Source organism: Pongo pygmaeus, chromosome 2 (genome assembly GCF_028885625.2).
Source record: "Pongo pygmaeus isolate AG05252 chromosome 2, NHGRI_mPonPyg2-v2.0_pri, whole genome shotgun sequence".
Taxonomy (NCBI): domain Eukaryota; kingdom Metazoa; phylum Chordata; class Mammalia; order Primates; family Hominidae; genus Pongo; species Pongo pygmaeus.
Genome location: NC_085930.1, coordinates 83,450,549 through 83,471,169, shown reverse-complemented (window position 1 = coordinate 83,471,169; position 20,621 = coordinate 83,450,549). Strand labels below are relative to the sequence as shown.

The 20,621-nt window shown below is 37.8% G+C and overlaps 1 protein-coding gene across 6 annotated transcripts in view; it reads left to right on the top strand.

Moving 5' to 3' along the window:
• MITF (melanocyte inducing transcription factor) overlaps window positions 1-20,621 on the top strand; it is a 226,448-nt gene that overhangs the window by 200,011 nt on the left and 5,816 nt on the right. For 3 of the 6 annotated variants that reach the window (XM_054482530.2, XM_063661848.1, XM_063661849.1), the window contains 4 exons: window positions 7,180-7,297; window positions 9,955-10,011; window positions 14,533-14,608; window positions 17,360-17,507. In XM_054482530.2, the coding sequence (XP_054338505.1) occupies window positions 7,180-7,297; window positions 9,955-10,011; window positions 14,533-14,608; window positions 17,360-17,507 (399 nt within the window). Of the gene's footprint in view, window positions 1-7,179; window positions 7,298-9,936; window positions 10,012-14,532; window positions 14,609-17,359; window positions 17,508-20,621 lie in introns of all 6 variants that reach the window. The other 3 variants (XM_054482529.2, XM_063661847.1, XM_063661850.1) reach the window with 1 other exon arrangement.

Sequence of the window (20,621 nt, the reverse complement as noted above, 5' to 3'; positions counted from 1 at the left end):
CATTCCTTACATTTTAGTCTTATGTTACTGTTTTACCAAAGTCTTATTGCAGATCTTATTTAGTCCTTGCAATTATTCTGTGAGTCAAGTTCGGATGGTATCATTGCCCTCAGTTTTAAACTGTAACTAGGTTAGATGGTCTTACGCAAGATTACATAGCTTGGGTGTATCAGAGCCATGCCTGCTTGGTAGGTCTTTGAATTCCTTCTCCAATCCTTTTCTGTTGACTCTGAGAGCAATGCTATGAGACTATCATATTCTTAATAACTAGTGTTTTAAAGACCAATATTTATTGAGGGGAAAGGGAAAAGGGGAGTTGTTTAATGGGTATGGAGCTTCGGATTTGCAAGATGAAAAATTCTGGAGATCTATTTGATAACAATGTGAACATACATAACACTACTGAACCATACACTTAAAATTGGTTAAGACAGCAAATTTTATCCAATGTGTTTTTTACCATAGTGAAATTTTTTAAAGGTATGACTAACTTCCAGTAGTAAATTCCCTTGGCCAAAGGACAAAATAACACTTAGAATCCTCAGAAAATTGTGTCTTATAGTTAGCATTTTCTTTTCTTTTTTTTAAAATCCATCTTGATCCAATTCTTCAAGTTCACTTCCTTGAACTCATGTGGGGTGAGGACTTCCCTTGAAACCTCAAGCTTCTTCTATGATATTTAGAGTTTGTCTACTTTCCACCCATTTAAACCCGCCCCCTGATTTTGGAAGAACCAGGTGTTCTACCATTGTGATAAAAGTTTCCATGCCATACTCTCTGAACCTCTTGGAATCCTTGGTTTGCTTCTGTGGAACCTTCCTGCTTACAAGTTGGTGCATCCCATGAGGCCAACTACACTTGTCTAGCAGTCAGAATCCTAGGACAAACATGAGTAAAACACTTGGGGGAGCATGCCCTGGGGAATTTATAAATATACCCAAAGACATGGGTATATTTACATTTCACTGCTCTAGCAGCATTAATTAGCAATGGCCCAGTCATCTCAAAAGATCTTTGCCGTGAGAGTGGTCATTTTGCTAGTGGTGTCAAATGGGTCCCTGGGCACACTCAAGTGGACTGTAGAATTGACATGATTCTGTAAAATCATTGACTTCTTTTGTAATGGCAAAGACCTTTGATATCATTTGGTCTAACCTAGTACTCAATGCATTAGCCTTCTCTCTTTTTTTTTTTTTTAATACAGGGTTTCATTTTGTTGCCCAGGTTGATCTTGAGCTCCTGGGCTCAAGTGATCTTCCTCCCTCAAGTAGCTGGGATTATAGGTGTGTGCCACTACGCCTGGCCTGACCTTCTCTTGCATCTCCTTAGTACTCTCCACAAAAAAATCAAGGCATTCAGCTTCTTGGAAGCCTCCAAAAAAGGATCTGTACTAGCTCACTAGGGAAATAGCAAAGCACAATGGTTAGGATTTAGATATTTCTGACCAGATCTGGGGTCAAACCCTGAATCTGCCATTTCTTCTGTGACCTTGCATGTTATTTAGCTTCCTGAAACCCTACATTTCCCCATCTGTAAAATGGGGCTGTTATATATACCTACATTATGTGGTCAACTCACTTGATAAAGCATCTGTAGTATTTAGCATTGGAAACATAAGTTGTATTCAATAATGTTATCTAAATTATTAAGTATAACTTATTAATTATAATATCAAATAATATTGACAGTTTTTGTTTATTCAGCTGATCTTCATTGAACCCCTATAATGTATCAAGCTCTATGTTAGCTATCTGTGAGACATATCTATCTCACGATATCCCTCACAGTAAATAACTCTGTAAATTGCAGCATGGGTCCCAGTTTGCTTCATGGAGAACTTTTCCACATACCACCCCTTCTGAAGACAGTTGTCATGACCCCATATATGCTTCTGTCCTTTAGAATGAATACCTGGCAAGGCCCATGGCTCACGCCTGTAATCCTAGCACTTTGGGAGGCCGAGGCAGGAGGATCACTTGAGATCAGGAGTTGGAGATCAGCCTGGGCAACATAGAGAAAATCCGTCTCTATAAAAAATGTAAAAAATTAGCTGGGTGGGATAGTAGTACACATCTGTAGTCCTAGCTACTCAGGAGGCTGAGGTGGGAGGATCACTTGAGCCCAAGAGTTCAAGGATGCAATGAATCATGATCATGTCACTGTCCTTTAGCCTGGGCAACAGAGCAAGACCCTGTTTCTAAAAAACGCATTTAAAAATAAAAAAGTAGAATGAATCCTCATACCTCTTCATTCCATCTACATTAGCGTTGAGGCCTTGTTCCTTCATTATCTGGTTGCTCCTAAACTATATTAAAGATTAGTTTAGCATTTATGAATATGCCTAATAGGTGGCCAGCACCAGGCAAGGTGCTATGGATGTGAAGGTGACTAAGGTATGCTTCCTGTTCTCATGGGGGTTACCAGTCTAGAAGGGGGAGACTCTTTTAGCCCTTGAGGGGAGAAGGACAATTCAGGAGCAGAGAGGCCATCTCAAGGGAATTTCCAGATAAGAAAGATCCTCTGGGCAGAGTTGAATTAACTCCCAGACAGGAGAGGAGTCCCCTGCAGCCACCCTTAGAAGTCACTGACTTTATCCTGGCATCCACTTCTCTTCTATATCCCCAAACTGGAAAGGCTAAATGTGGCTCCATTAGAGTCTTCTTTCAACAAATCTATTTCAGCATTTTGCCATTAGGGGAAAGACAATGTAACTTCAACATTAGGAGCACAGACTCTGAACCAGACATCTGAATACATACTCTTGACTGAGTGATTCAACCTCTCTGCTTGTGTTTCCTTGTCTGTAAAATGGGGATCATAATAGCATCTACTGCAATAGAATTAATGGGAGAATTATAAGAAGTAACCCAAAAAAACATTTAGAACAGTTGGACCCTGATAAGCTCTCACTAAAAGTAAGTTACTAGCTCTTATTCTTGATGAACTTCGGTTTTAGTTGTCAAAATTAAGTAACGAAGCTACTACAACCTATTAACGTTTTAATTTTTTTCCCACAGTAAAGTTTAAATTTAATGTTCTTCATGTTAGGCATTTTTTTCTTTTATTTGATTATTTGGAATGCTTTATTTCAAGTTAACTACTTAGGAAAAAATAAAGTGGAAGGAACACTTAGAGAGGAAACTGTCCTAAGGGAATTGAAGTCTAGAAATAACTATTCTGAGAGCACAAGGGCCCTCTTGTACTATCACAAACAAAGAATAAAAGTCCCAGTTTACTTGTGTTAACAGTGCTCAATTGATATTCAGAAAAGAGGACCATCCAGAGAGAAAAAATAATAACATTTTACAATTATCATTTACTTGGAAAAATATTCATTTTGGTGGAGCACAACATTGAAGAACTCAATTCAGACCAGTATGGGGGCATAGACCCAGGCACATCTTCCTTCAATTTGTTTGTCCGGATTAGACTGTGGCTTTCATCTGTCCATGGTGCAGTTTGTGCTCTGGAAGTGAAATCTTGTCATTTAGGTAAATGGCCTGGATAAAAATCCCACAAAGATGTGAAATATACATGTTAATAGAAGAAGTCTCTTCCTCTTTCTTAGCTCTAAAAGGTGTTATTTTGACCTAATTATGATGTTAACTATATTTATGGGGAAAGTTTTCTAATGCAGAAGAACCAACCACAGAATCCTTTCTTTAAAATGCATGGCTAGGAGACAAATTTTAAATTATTTCCATCAACCTTCCTTTTAGTAGCTTCAGCAAATAACAGCTGTTGATACAAAGATCGTACACCACTATTTAGGACACAGTTTCTCAAATGTGGAACTGTTGACATTTGGGATGGATAAGTCTTTGTAGTGGGAGACTGTCCTGTGCATTTTAGGATGCTTAACAGCATCCCTGGCCTTCACCCACTGGATGCTAGGAGCAAATTCCCTGCAGGTGCATCAACTCAAAATACCTCCAGATAGTGATCCGGGGAAACAAAATCAGCTCTAGTGTAGAATGCCTGACTTGGAATAATGACTGGTCACCTCAGCCTTGCAGATTCCCTGATTTCTCTTCCTAGATTTGCATTGCAGTCTGGTAAAAAATTGTCTAATCATTGACAATGTACTTAGTAATTAACATGGCAAGTGGTTTTGTTGATCAAAGTGAAAATTAGCTCACCTGTCAAAACTGTAAAGTGGGAATCCAGTACTCCCTAGAAAATTATAATACTGTATTGTTAATCATAGCAGTTACCACTTATTGATCACTGAAGTAGCAGGCACTGTTTCAACTACTTTTATCTCTATTAAATCTTATAAAAACCCTGTGAGATAAATGGTTGTCGCTTTTCAATTGGAGACACTAAGCCTCAGAGAACTTGCTTAATATCACATAGCAAGTTAGTAAAGAGGCAGGATTTTAATCCGGGTCTCTGACTCCTAAGCACAGGCTATAAAGTTCTGCACCATTATTCGGTAAATCGGAGTATCCACATTCAGCTAGTAAGCGGCAGGGTTTTTATTTCCTCAGATCTAACTGGAGATGAATTGAAAGTTGCAGTTTCTAACTGGTTAATATCAGCATGTTGATAATCTCCCCACCCCCAGTTCTGCTGTTAACATGGGACATGAGCCTCCAACCAAAAACCTCCATTCAGCAGTGGCAAAAATCTTGGCTTTTCTTTCTGTAAAAAGCAGTAAGATGCCATACACAAAGCACCATTTTAATTCTGTGCTTGGCCCAAAGTAGGCACCCAAAAAATGAGATGACCCCCAGCAAAATATTCTGGCATGCTTTCTGCTTCCCACTCCTAATCAGCAAGTATGGGGAAAGCAGCCGAAGCAGGAAATCTTTCAGAGAAGTAGATAGAGGGCTATAAGCTTTTTCAACTGGAAGTAATGATGTCTGACCTCAGTAGAGTGCCCAATGAGGCATCTTGCTATAGGGATTTTAATTCATGTCCCTTATTGGTGTGCACTGTCGTCAATCCTTGCTAATCACAGCAGTCCTTTCTGTAGTTTTTCATGCGTCTCAATCCATTTCTCACTAGGTATCCCCAACATTGCTCTTTGTCTCCCCCACCCTGTCCATCTCGCTGTCTATGGCAGAAAGCATTCTCTCTCTCAGTCATGTACATATCTCTTCTTTAGAATATAGTTAGAAAATATGTTCTTGTCCAGAAGAAGCTTAGAATTAGATACCTGTTCAACATGTCTATCAATGACTTGGAGATGTGTATCAGTTGCTGTTATTTATCCCTAACAAATCATCATAATAACACAGTGAGTTTTGCATACAATTTGCATATGAAAACCATATGTGTGATTTGCCTTTCTAGAGCAAGTGGAATAATTTTTCTTTTAGCTTATTGCTTTGAATTTTCAAGTCACATTCTTGGTTTGTTAAAACCCTGAAGTTTTCCCAAAATCTGAAATTCTCAAAAGATAGGGGAATAAAGCTTTGGAATCCAAGGAGTTACCAGACATCATGGCAGCTGTATAAGTTTAGTCTTTCTGGTACTTTACAGGGCTTTTTTGAAACATGTGAGTGCCTTTCACTTTGCGTTAAATTGGACAAGAATAAAACTAAACACACACAGAGCAAGGTTTACCCTGAGAAGGTAACCTATTTCAAATAAAACCACTTAGTGAAATGACAGCTAATAATCAAAGTCACTTTTTATCAATTCCTTAGTTAGAAGGCCTTGAAATACGATACAAGGGCATTTTAAATGACCACAATGTCTATTTTTGTGCATGTGTATGGGGGTATGTGTATTAGGTTTTATGCATATACTATAGACACTGCTTTCAAAAAGGAGCAAAAGAGGGAGTTGTATTCTGCTGGTCTGTCTGTCCTCCCTGCCCACCCCGATTCTGTTCTAGCCAGTGTCTGATTCACCCATCAAGAAGTATCTTGTTCCATGTCCATTGCCTCCCACCAAAATCTCTTTAGCTAGGGGTTTAATTCATAGAGTATATGTTTAGAAGCCATCGCAGGAATAGATGCAATGGTTATCAATGAGGGGAAGCACATTTGACTCGTATTTTGTGGTATATTTTCATGTGTGTGTTAGTGGTCATTGGAGAGGGTGCAAGGTACTCTGTTGAATACAGTTTTTACTAGATACTTCTCAGTCACTAAACACTTTAATCACACCTAAATGCTTTCTGAATGTACTTTTCTCAGATGTAGAATACAATTCAATGTGTAATCAAGAAATGGGAGGGCTAAACGACTTAAAGTCTTACCCAGTAATCATGGTTATAGAAATTGTTTGAATCAATCTAGTAATGGTACGTGTCTGCAGTGGAAGGAGTGAGGTCAGTCAACGACTTCTCCATAGTTACTATTTCAAACTGTATTTCAGGGCATGGGAAGGGGGATCAACTTGGGCCTTTTCTACAAAAACAGGCCTATAAACTGCTGCAACCAGCTAGTTACCAAGAAATGCATATACACAACCAAAGGAGGGCTCGCTGCTTTAAAACAACCCATTCAGAACTAGAGGAAAAACTCTGACGCTAGCTTGGGGAAGGCTAAATATTTCTTTTACTTTTTTTTTTTTTTAATTCTTTTGAAAGTGCAAATTTGTGCTCTCTTTTAAAGTCTGTGGGCTCCCTCTTGTGGCTTTGTGGAAAATTTCGATTTCAAGGAAACGCTTTTTCTCTCTAGCAATAAGGAAATCATTTCCAATTAAAAAAAAAAAAAACTTTCATTGCTTTTCCTTGTAAAAGAAAAAGAGAGAAGAAGAGGTGGACATGAGAAAGAAGGAACAAAATTAAGTTTAATGGAAAGTTCTATTTGGTGAAAAGGTCATTTTATATACAATCCTGTTTTACAGTGATAGCCAACATTTCCTGAATACCCACTGTATGCTACTAGTTGTACTAGATAATGCATTCACCACATTATTCATTGTCTCCATGCTCAAAATAAACTGATTGCCTAGTTAGTGTAATCATTTTATGGGTGTGAGACTGTACTTTCCTGCCTCAAAGGGAACTGGTTGAGGAGATCCTGTACCTCTCTTTTAATATCTGTGAGTGAATGAAAAAGTAAACATCTCATATTTTCCTATTTTAAAAACGATTTTTTGTATCAAATAATTTTTCTTAAATAAATCCTAGAGTAGGAAATCCTAGAGTAATAGGTTTTATCTGAAAAAACATGGGAATTGTTCAACAGTTAATTTCTGTTGCTGTTTGTCTCTCTCTAGTTGCCTGTCTCGGGAAACTTGATTGATCTTTATGGAAACCAAGGTCTGCCCCCACCAGGCCTCACCATCAGCAACTCCTGTCCAGCCAACCTTCCCAACATAAAAAGGGAGCTCACAGGTAAACACCTAGTAAATGTGCCTCTTACTGCAGATTTCTGTCTACTTCCTGATAAGACAAAGTTATTGATATAGTGATGTGCAAACTATATCCAACTCACGGACGTAACTTTTATAGGTCTCTGCAGTGGTTAAAACATTATGCAATATTTTAAGATGGAGGATTTATACTTGAAAATTCTGGTTTTTTTCAAGGAGATCCTTGAAAATCTCCTGAGATATTGGGAATCGGGGCCACCATTACTGCATGTCACCAATCACTGTGTCTATGGTGAAGGTCCCCTTTGTGTTGGGGATAGTAGGCAACTCTTTCAGCTGTAACTGTCTCCACCCTACCTGATATGTTTGTTTCTTACAAGCCCCTAGAGGCATTTGCGTTTGAGAACCCAGATCTGAATTTTCCTTTGACACACATTCAAACCCACAATTGGGATAGCATAAGAATATATTTCTCACATCTTCAGATGCCTCCTGTTGTCTTTTGCTGTATTGTGTGCAAAAGATTTATTACACAGAGGGGAAAAAATTATAAAATGGAGCAATGGATATTATTTGTTCTTGAGGCAAGTGTGAAATTACCTATTTCTCTACTTTGCTTAATACTTTAGGGAAGGCATTTATTTGATCATTAAAACATGGCGGAAACTATATTAGAACTGGCATTCTAGCATGATGAATTTTATGGCCCTTACCACACCCCTCTTTTTATTATTTGATCCTTGCATCCTGCAGGATTGGATGAACAGACTGAGAATATGGAATATGGATTTGGTACAGAGAATTCCTGTTCCAGTCAAGGATGTCTTAAAAATTTTTTTTTTAGAAAATAAGCAGGAGAAAGATGTTTTTTAAAAACCATGGATTTGAGTGAAAAGAGTAATTAATAAGTAAAAACCATCCAAAACCAAAACACAAGGAGCTACCCTACCAAAAAGGAAAATTACTGCAAGACAACAACAACAACAAAAGCAAGAATCGTCGGGCAGGCACAGTAGTTCACGCCTGTAATCTCAGCACTTTGGGAAGCTGAGGCAGGCAGATTGCTTGAGCTCAGGAATTCCAGGCTGCAATGAGCTGTGATCGCACCACTGCACTCCAGCCTGGGCAAGAGGAATGAGTCCTGTCTCAAAACAAAGCAAAACAAAACAAAACAACAACAACAACAACTTAAGAATCATTGAAGTGGAGGGTATGTAAGTCATGCTTCTTTGTGAGGAAAAAAAACTAGAAAATGATTTGAATTGACCATCACAACTGAAAGAATTCAACTTCTGAGTTTTATATATATATATATATATATGTTATATATATATATGTTATATATATATGTTATATATATATGTTATATATATATGTAATATATGTAATATATATATACACACACAGATATGCATATATATGCATATATACATGGATGTATGCATATAGATATGCATATATACATATATAACACCCATATAATAAATATATATGGTGTATATATATATTCTTCAGTGGCTATAAGTTATGCTAAAAAGATTTCTATTTTGAGATAAAATTCTAAATTATGATAGTGTAATGCTTCAGCTATCACTTCTGAAAAGGAAATAACAGAGCTTTCTGGATCCCAAGATTGGTCAAGTAACATGTTTTGTTTTGTTTTTAATTCTGTTTTGTTTTGTTTTGTTCTCCGTAAGGCAAAAAGTAATCTCTTATCCCAGAGATCTCACAAGAGTTGCTATGCAAATAGAGCTTTCCAATTGGAGTTGCCACCAAATGCCTCTATTCCTATTTTGTTTTTATAGACTCAAGGTAGTAAATAGTGGTTCCTAAGTTATTAGATGATTTCATTACAGCAGGTTTTAACAGAATCTGGCACCAACTTCTGAAAAAATGAGTTCATTCTATGAACTAGTGAACTAGTCAGAAGAGACAGAGATCCAATTTGGCAGCTTTTTTTTTTTTTTTTTTTTTTGAGACAGGGTCTTTCTGTGTCTCCTGAGCTGGCGTGCAGTGGTGTGATCACGGCTCACTGCAACCTCGACCTCCTGGGCTCAAGTGATCCTCCCACCTCAGCCTCCCGTAGCTGGGACTGCAAGCATGCACCACCATGCTGGACTTATTTTTCTTAAAGACCAAGGCTGATCTTGAACTCCTGGGCTCAAGTGATCTTTCCACTTCCACTTCCCAAAGTGCTGGAATTACAGGTGCAAGCAACCATGCTGGGCCACTACTCAGTTTTTATATCAGCATGTTACACAGGCATCAAAAAAGGATTGAAAGCTTCTATGGCCTGAAAAGAAAATATATCAGACCCCTGATAATAGAGTATCAACAGCAAATTGACATAGTTTTCTAATTCTCGATTTCTTTCTTGCTAGTATCTATATATGTTTACAGTGTGCTATATATAATTTTTACCGGGTTTTTTTTTTTACTATTTGGTGGAAGCCCAGTTTTTACATATTGTATATATGATATATATTGCTTTTGAAAACATGCAAGCTTTTTTAAAAGATATCATTTTTTAAAAAAACATATTTTTACTTAGAGTCAAGTCCAATAAACTTCCGTATGTTTGGGAAATGAGATATTTTGTAGTTTATATTTTGTGCAACTTCAAACAGTTCCAACTTCTAATGACTTCATTCACGTGCACAGCATGTATTTTGCCCACAGAGTCTGAAGCAAGAGCACTGGCCAAAGAGAGGCAGAAAAAGGACAATCACAACCTGAGTAAGTTGGTTTCATTTATGTTCATGACATTTGATATTAATGTTCCCCATATATCAAAAATGTTTCTAGAAATTCTGTAGAGGAGAGTTGATTTCTACAGCTGTTAAAATGATCTCTTATAGAAGAAAATTGTATTTGACAGAAACCAAGGTGTATATTTTCCACATATTTTATCTCAGATCAAATTGAATTTTGTATATATACTTATTTTCATTTTCTGAAGAGTTTTTATTTTTCTTGTTTATAGTAGTGGTTTTCTCTCTCTCTCTCTCTCTCTCTCTCTCTCTTTGGTGAGAGGGAGAATTGATCCCCAACTACCCAATTATAAGTGTTGCTCACACTGGAACTTATTAACAAAAGGGGATTAGGGGAGCACCTTCTCCAATGAGATTTGAAAGAAAAAGTAAGAAAGAAAGAAACAGATCTGAAGGGGAGTAAATGGATGAGGTAGCCTCCTAAATTTCTGATGTTATTCGTGACTTAAAAAAAAAATAGTCCTAAAGCATTTAAAATATTTTTTACGTGTTTAATTTACTCTTGATCAAATCTTCAAGTTGTCTCCTATGAATACTTTAATTTTGGTTTAATATAAACAAGTAAGACAAGCTGCACAGATTTTTTTAAAAAGGGATTGGGCTTGGAGGTAGGAAATTGTGTGTGAATTTCTCATCTCATGGCCTGATGTCCTCTGTTTCTTAAATTGATTTTTAAGAATGTGAGTCATATATAAACACTTTCTCCTTATAAAAATGATAGAATAAGGCCAAAGTTCTCCTTTAGTCCCCAGGAATATGCATGTTGGTTTCAATTTGGCATTGCTCTTCCTGAACTTTTTCTGTGTATTAAGAATATAGACACATGCACATAGAAAATAAATCGTATGGATTTCTATATGTTTTAACACAAACGGTATCGTATTGTCCATTTTATATTGATTTTTTTCTACTGAGCAGCATGTTTTGAAGACCTTTTGCTGTTAGAAATCTAGATCTATCTACTTTTTGAAAACAAATTGCATAGTATTTTACAGTGTGACTGTATGATATTTAGTAACTTCGCAACTGCTGTGTGTTTATGTTGTTTCTAGTTTTTTCCTATTATAAACAATGCCACAGTTAACATTTTTATATGTGTCTCTTTGTGTACAAGAAAGTTTGTTTCTCTAGGTTAGAAACCGAACTGAGAAACAGAACTTCTGGGTCCTGAGGGTGCTGGTTTTTACTTTAAGAGCTACACCCCTCCCCAGTTCTCATGTCAAGTGTGAGAAGCTCTCCCTATCTTTTAACCAAAAGAGATAAGCTATTATCTCCAAGGCCTCCTCCAGCTTCTAAGTAATTTTACCCTAAGATATTTCTTCTTTTAAAGCACCTTAGAAACAAGATAATTAGGCATTATCCAAAACTACTTAAGTGAGATGTGGAAAACTGAGTTGGATCTTGTCAAAAACAATAGATACCTATAATTAGGCACCTGAACTCTCAAGGTCAAGGTTGTCAGTAAAGTGCAAACATGATCAGCTCAAACTCTGAAGGCTATGAAGCAATCTAAAAGTCTCATCCAACCATTGGGAATTATTACTCAAGGTTAGATTGTCCCTTGGTCAAGCTGTTCCTCTTCTAGGAATTTATTTTTTAAGAATACTTGCCAAAATGTACAAAAGGATACATTCATTTATTCACTCATTCATTCAGCCATTACTGTATGTATGTGTGTGTGTGTGTGTGTGTGTGTGTGTGTGTGTGTGTGTATATATAGAGAGAGAGAGAGAGAGAGAGAAAGAGAGAGAGCGCCCCTGTTTTGTGTGAGGCACTTTTCTACAATGTGAACCAGAAAATGAGTTTCCCATCCTGAGAAGCTTGCCTTTGAGTTAGGGGTCATCTACCATGTATTACTGAGTAAGATGAGCAAGGGGCAGAATAATATGTATAATATCCCATTGTGTAAAAATAACACACTGGGGAGAGATGTGCTTGTCTATGTGTTTATATGGATGTATATGTGCTTGGGAGACAATCTAGACATCACCCTTATCAGTGACAATTTGCCCAGGCATATAGATGTTGGATAGTATAAAGACTTGGCTCTTACTTTTTCTTTAATACACCTTTGTATTTTTTGAAATTTTTTACTAGCTCATATCTTCTTTCTAATAAATGATTGGAAAGGGAAGTCACTGAACTAAAAATAAAATGTAGTACACCTAAATATTGACAGTGAAAGATGTCAGCTATATGCTGGTGAGTGAAAAAAAGATGCAGAGTCCTTTTTAGTATGATCCCACTTTAAATATTTTGTTTCTTATTTAACACATATTTGTTGAGAGCGTACTATGTGCCAGATGCACAAGGTTACTTGGAATGCAACAGCGAATAAACATAACAAATAGATCAATGGGATACATGAATATGGGCTGGCAGAAAGTTCCACGTGGAGTCAAAGGGCAGGCAAGGAAGTATAGTGTCAGCATGGACATGGGAGGTAGTGAATCAGTTTCAAAGAGGGTGACCAGAAAGCCTCTTAGGTAAATCTGAGTCTACCTGAGGGAGGTGAGTGCAGTGCCATTCACATATCTGGAGGTACAATGTTCCAGGCAGGTGGAAGAGCCATATGAAGTCCTCCAATGGGGCGTGTCTGGCCTGCTTGAGGAATAGCAAGGAGCCAGAGGGGCTAGAGGAATTTTATGATTATTATGTGCTTGGAAAAAAATAAGAAGAAAGTATCATACTTCAGAGTTTTGGGGAAGGTTAGCTAGTGGATCAAGGACCCCACAATTCCTTCTTCAAAACCATTGACCATCACTTAGGGTTTCTATTTTATACAATCCTAATGGTAGGACTTTGTATTATATAAAAAGGATTTCATCATTGGAATAATCCCTCAGCCAAAACAAACTGCAATTTATATTGGGAAAGCAGGGAATCACATTATTTATCTAAGTGTACAGACTATTAGTGGATCAAAAAGAAGCATATATTATGGTATGCAGAGTAAATATTAGCAACTTTAATCCATTTTGTTAGACTTTAAATTATTTGGAATTTATTTGTTTGACTACATTAATTAGAGACATTTATCATGTCATATGCCTTTTTATGTCATCCTCCCCTAAGAAGATGATAGTTGATCTTACACCTAGATTTATAAAATAGGAATGCTGTGAAGATTCACGGTATAGCTAAAAATGCTAGACTTCAGTTCTAGGGCTGTGCTATCTAGTACAGTAGCCATTCACCACCGGTGCCTACTCAGCCTTGAAATATGGCTGGTCCAAATTGTGATGTAAAATTGAAAGTGCAAAATGCACCCTGGATTCCAAAAACTTAGAATGAAGAAAAGAATGTTAAGTACTTAATTTGTAAATGTTTACATTGATTGCCTGTTAAAATAATAATATTTTGGATATAATGGATTTAATAAAATGTTAATTTCATGTCTTTCTTTTTACTTTTTAAATAGTACTACTAGAAAACTTAAACTTATATGTAAATTATATTATATTTCTGTTGGGTAGCACTAGGCTAGAGCATGGGTTTTTTGTGTGGCCCATGAGTTAAGAATTTTTTTTACATTTTTAAATGGTTAAAAAAGGCCGGGCACGGTGGCTCATGCCTGTAATCCCAGCACTTTGGGAGGCTGAGGCGGATAGATCACTTGAGGTCAGGAGCTTGAGACCAGCCTGGCCAACGTGGTGAAACCCCCTTCTCTACTAAAAGTACAAAAATTAGCCAGATGTGATGGCATGTGCCTGTAGTCCCAGCTACTCAGGAGGCTGAGGCACAGGAATCTCATGAACCCAGGAGATGGAGGTCACAGTTCACAGTGAGCTGAGATCGTGCCACTGCACTCCAGCCTGGGTGACAGAGCAAGACTACGTCTCAATAAATAAATAAATAAATGCTAAAAAAAAATCGTGACATGAAAATTATATACAATGCAAATTTCAGCACGACAAGTAAATTCTAATGCTTTTCATTAGATTTGCCTTGCAAAAAATTGTACTCATATGTTATATTTTGAATTTTGTCAGTAAAAATGTGTGGAAATGTGTTTTCCCTCTGGTTAAGTAAATATCTGCATAGTATCCTCAATTTTGCTACTTATCTCACAAAGCCAGAAGTACTAACTTCCTGGCTCTTTGCAGAAAGTTTGCTGACTTCTGCTCTAAGGGGTTGGGTTAGAATTTGGGCTTTCACCAGGTATTGCTGGATGTCCTCGCCAAATCCCTAATAACAGTATCTCCAAGGCAATTGCATTATTTGTAACTAAGGATAGTAACTGATTTCATGGTTGTTATAAGAGCAAATGAGAAATCGTCTGTATCTAAGGGCTTTGGAAATGATAAAGAAATGTAGCTCATTTTTAACAGCAATACCAAAAACATAGTAAAAATAGGGAAAAAGTAGGTTTAGGTTTCCATTGTCATGACCTGGAGAAGTTAATATGCGCATGCCTTTAATGAGATATGCTAAATGCATACATGGCACTGTTACTAATAGCCTTTCCTGTGCTCTTTTCTTGAAGTTGAACGAAGAAGAAGATTTAATATAAATGACCGCATTAAAGAACTAGGTACTTTGATTCCCAAGTCAAATGATCCGTGAGTACAATTGCGTGTTAATCTACATCATATATTTTTTGTACCTGAATGTTTTTTCATACGTTGTAAAAAATGCAGTTGTAAAAACTAAAGTAAAGAAGTCTCCCCTCTCCCTTTGGTTCTATTCCTAAATTCTTGTTACACCTTTCTTTTGGTTAGTCTCATCAAACTAAAATTTCAAGACAAAAGCATTGAATTGTGCAAAAGGATTGTTGGACACTAGATGCTTTGGTTGTGAGGAGGTGGCTTTCTGAAACCTAAGAATTCTTTGCAAACAAATACTGAGCTTAAAAAAAAATTCCTTTAATGGTTCATGCAGAACAGAACTTTCAATAGTTGTTAAAGCTAGATTTGTTGACTGTTTGCTCTTTGACTTGTACAGTATCTCTAAATAGGCACTGATGAACAGACATTAGAGACTTCAAGTTTAATGATACTCAACAGACAAAAAAGATCAATTATTTTTATGAAAATTTGCCTACTCTTTGTATGTTTTACCATTGTAGGGGAAAAAAAGTAATGTTTTAATCCTCTTATTGAGTACAGGTCAGCTAATTTAGATTTCAGCTTTTGGTCTCTCTTTACCCACCCTGCCCCCTTCAGAGATAACAGCTGTAAAGATGATTTTCTCAAGTCTTTCCTACCAGCCTATAGTTACCTGCAACGTCAGCAGATAGGACAACAAACACACAGTTTTTATCCATTAGAAATTGGCCCATTTGAAGCAAGGGGCTAGAAAATGTATATGTTTTAATGGCCCCCACAGGCATTCTGTGAAATCAGCCTTTGAATATGACCTTTTAGCTACCTAATAAAATGTAAAGATGAAATCAAGTATTATTCATGCAAGGCTTATTAAATTTGCTGTTCACATTATTGTTAGAGAATTTGTAACAAAATAAAATAAAACCATTACCTATTGTGAAGTGGTTTTGATGAATGTACAAGCACAATTCCATCTGCAATGTTTTGCTTTCCCAAGTTTCAAGGAAAGGCATTTTCAAACCCGAGACATTTCAGATTCTCAGTTCTGCAGCACAAATTTATCTTACTAAAGGGCTGTGACCTTCATTTCCTATAGTCAGTCTTGCATGATAGTTGAAACTGAATTCCCATTTTCCTGTTCTTTATCAGCTTTCACTTTTTAGCATATTCTTTTAAACTGTAGCATGTGAATCTCTTTAGCAACATATTATGAAATTATGGGGCTGCAGTGAAAGCCTGTATTTGCATATCTCCTTTCCCCATTGTATTTGAATACTTGTGGGTTTATAATCTGAACTGATAATGATCTTTAATTGTAGACATTGTTTTAAGACAAAACAGACTATAATCTATATGGTGGTTTTCCCACACCAGGTTTCTAGAATGTGCCTTGGGGCTGCTATAGAGACACAGTCTTACAGACTGGGGTCTCAGCCCGGTACCTTTTCTCCCACCAGAGCAAGTCTGCATTTGTCAATTTTATATAATGGAGATCTATATTCACTATTCTGTGAAAAAAGAGTCCCTCTTATTACCAAACAAAAAAAAAAGTTTGAAAACCCTTTCTTAAACTCAGAAGCATAATTGATTGATTGGATCTCACAAGGAAGCAAAACCCAAGATAATTGGTTGAAACAATCACTTCTTTTAAACTGAGTGACCCCTCAAATATCCCAATTCTGATTTCTCATCTTGCTGGCCTACGTGAAGCATCATTTATTTTAATTACATTTCTCTCTGGCTGCTAAAGTTACTTCTCTTACTTTGATCTTAGCTCTGAATATTAAGTCTCTGCGCTCACTGTGGGTATCTCAGGACATTCCCCTGGGTTGCCATCTTTGGTGCTCAGACCTCAGGGATCAACTCCAGGGAATTCTCTGGGGGCTGGAACTGTCCCTCTTGTGGGAGAACTTCTGTGTTGTTCTTAATGTAACCCATATGAGAATCAATTACTTGGTGACTTGTTTAATTCAAGTCAGGTGGAATCCATTCACCGGTTCCACCTGATACTTGTAGATGAGGAAATGGATAAACAGAGGCTAGATAGCCTTCCCGTGATAATCCTTGATTAAAAAAAAAAAAAATAGAAGGATGCTGGGTTTATGCCATAAACAATTTAGTAGTGAGATCTCACAGATCTGTTTTACCATCGTTTATTCTGAGTTAACTTCTATAGTTTTAGAAACCTATAACTGTTTAACATAGTGTTTAAGGAAACTGACTTTGTAATCAACAGACCTAACTTTAAGTCCTGACTCTGCCATATAGTACTGTGTGGCCTAGGACAAGTTGAACTGTCTCTGTTTCAACATGTGCACAAAGTCTCTATCTTACAAGGTGTTTGTCTGGGTTAAGTAAGACAATGTGTACAAACTGGGTGGGCAACACTAGGCACGTGGCAAACACTCGTGAATGGCAGCTATAATTAATGTATGATTATTTTATTTTTAAAATTGAATGCTTTTAAAAATGATACAATGGACTTTGGGGACTTGCGGGGAAGGGAGGGAGGGGGTGGGATGGGGGTGAGGGATGAAAGACTACACGTTGGGTACAGTGTACATGGCTTGGGTGGTGGGTGTACCAAAATCTCAGAAATCACCACTAAAGAACTTATCCATGTAACCAAGCACCACCTGTTCCCCCAAAACTATTGAAATAAAAAAAAAATGTTAAAGTTCAAAAAGAAATGGAGTGCTTTGAATATTGAATTTTCATTGAGCCTCAAGTCCTAAAAATGTCTGTTTTCCTCCATTTTCATCGCAGAGACATGCGCTGGAACAAGGGAACCATCTTAAAAGCATCCGTGGACTATATCCGAAAGTTGCAACGAGAACAGCAACGCGCAAAAGAACTTGAAAACCGACAGAAGAAACTGGAGCACGCCAACCGGCATTTGTTGCTCAGAATACAGGTATGCGGCCTGAATTGTGTAAAGTTTACTGCTTTTTACCGACTTCAAGACAGTAGAAAGATGGATATAATGAGCCATAGAGGAGTTGACTTACGTGATCCTAACACAGTCAATCCTTATTATTGGTGGATTCTGTGTGTGTGAATTTGCCTACTTGTAACCCCAAAATCAGTATCTGTGGCACTTCCACAGTCATTCTTGGACATGTGCAGATGGCAAGTTTGAGTTGCGTGCCCACAGTCATTCTTGGACAAGTGCAGAGTGGCAAGTTTGAGCTGCCCATGGCACGCATTTCCAGGTGAGGTCGAATGACCCTGCCCGAGGTTGACTGTCTGCTTTCTTGTTTCAGCTCTCATCCTCTAAACAAGTGCTCCTTTCGTGGTCTGTTCAGTGCTTTCTACATTTTTGTGGTTTCTGTTGGTGATTTTGCTGTTTAAAATGACCCCCAAGCATAATGCTAAAGCACTGTCTAGAGTTCCTGAGGGCAAGAAGGCCGTGATGTGCCTTACAGAGAAAATACAGGTGTTGGATAAGCTTCGTTCAGGCATGAGTTGCAGTGCTATTGGCTGTGAGTTTAATATTCACGAGTCAACAACCTATATTACATAAGGTGACGACCTTCAACAGAAACATACATAAAACAAGATTAAGTGTTGTGACTAGGGTCTCACAGGAACCTAACCTGTAATTCCCCTGGGAACAGTGCTTCAGTGTTCACCAATTCAGTGTTCACAGTGACTTTGTAGAACATAAAAAAAATAAGCACTGACTATACGTTAAACAAGAAGACACCTTAGTATTTGCAGGGTCCAGGAAGCAGTTGATGGTCAAAGTCTGTGTTTATAGGGAACTTGGGAACACCCAGAGGATCTTATATTAAGGACATAATTCCTGGAGATAGTTATAAATAGTGGAATTATAACATATATATCTTTAACTTAAACTGTACACCCTTAGAAGAAGACATACTAATTTTATTAATATGTGCAATTTGTGTGTCATCCTGTTCAGTGAGTATATGCACCAGTGTAAGCAGGAGATGGGAAATTCCTCTTCAGTATCAGCTCCTGGAATGTCTCTCAGGTGCTCGGCCTCTCTTGTTGAGTGAAAGGGCACTACTTCCTCTGAAATGATCCTCAAAAATGGACTCCCTGTTATGGACCAAAGGGGGTTTGTGAGGGTAATTTTAATTTGCTGGCTTTGAACACAACCTATCTGTAAGAGTCAGTGACACCATATCTTCTTCTTGAGTAGACTGACCCACCTTTACTAGATTTTGCCATAAAGCAAGGGTTGTCTTTCAACTTTTCCAGTGCAAGTATTCATGGAGTTATTTTACGAAACAGCAATGAGAAGTATGACACCCTAGAGACCGTTGTGTTTCACCTAGTGGTGTTCCTCCCAGACGTTGAACTTTTCAAACAGAGCAATTCACTTATAATAATGGTCTCCAGTCTTCTGAATGCTTATATTTTGAAATGCCACATCTCTCATTCACTGCAGCGATTCCTCAGCTGCAGGGCGGGGAGGTGGGAAGCCCCTTCCCTGTTGGGGTGCATTTTAGACTCTGGGTAGTGAAATAGAGGTTGTGTGTAATTTGAAAGCCCTCCTTTCCCCTCCCCTCCTCTACTTTGGCTTTTGTTGTTGGTTTTGTGCTCTGTCTCTTCAATAAGTAGCTATAGGTATTTAATCTCTTGAACATAGTCTACCTATTTATAAAAGCAGCTTGTGGGCCAGACGCGATGGCTCACGCCTGTAATCCCAGCACTTTGGGAGGCCAAGGCAGGTGGATCATGAGATCAGGAGTTCAAGACCAGCCTGGCCAAGATGCTGAAGCCCCATCTCTACTAAAAATAGAAAAATTAGCTGGGTATGGTGGCGGGCGCCTGTAATCCCAGCTACTCGTGAGGCTGAGGCAGAGAAGCACTTGAACCCAGGAGGCGGAGGTTGTAATGAGCCAAGATCGCGCCACTGCATTCCAGCCTAGGCGACAGAGTGAGACTCCATCCCAAAAAAAAATAAAAATAAAAATGAAAATAAAACCAGCTTTGTGGCCGGGTGCGGTGGCTCACGCCTCTAATCCCAGCACTTTGAGAGGCCAATGCAGGTGAATCACGAGGTCAGGAGTTCGAGACCAGTCTGGCCAACATCGTGAAACCCTGTCTTTACCAAAAATACAAAAAAAAAAGAAAAAGAAAAATTAGCTGGGCATGGTGGTGGATGCCTATAATCCCAGCTACTCAGGAGACTGAGGCAGGAGAACCCGGGAGGCGGAGGTTGCAGTGAGCTGAGATTGTGCCACTGCACTCCAGCCTAGGCTATAGAGCAAGACTCCGTCTCAAAAAACAAACAAAAAAAAGCAGCTTGTACTAATGTGTCGTTTCCTTCTACAAGTTTAAAATGTAATAACTATTTTGAAAGAGAAGCTAGGTTTTGTTTTATTTTAGGGTTCCAAACATGTATATTCATATGAAATACGAATATTGTGAAATATGTGCATTGGAAATTCCATGGTGACGATATCTTGGTTTTCTTCCAATGACGGTGTGATGCAGCCTTTAGAACTTTTGCATATCACAGAAAACATTATTAATTAGGAAAGCTCTGCGATGCAATTAACCCAGAGTTCTCTAGATGAGATTTATCACCTTATTTAGAAATCTGAGTAATGCTTTAATCGCTGATAAATATTTTTAATTAGACAACAAAGGATTAGAGTGAGATGTTTGCCTCTCTTAATCCAACTTTATTATTATTTTTCTGAAAAGGCAATCTGCATATGTGGAGGTACAGTTCTTATTAGCATGTTGGTGTAGATTTACAAGAGTTCATGTTTTCAGTATGGGCCTAAAGGCTTTCTTTCATTTTCACTCTAAGTGATGCACGCAAAAGTTTTCACAGAAGAAAGAGCATGAATCCTTCATATCAGTGGAACTGCCATTTTATTAAATAGCCCAGGGCTTTCAAATGATGCCTGAAGAAACTTGTGTTTCTGGAGATTATGTAAAGGAACTTGAAGGTACTTTTGTGACATCTCAAAGCTCCTGACTTTTACTTGTATTGTATCCAAAGAAGGATTTTGCAGACCCAAAAACCTTGAATTTAGACAGAAAC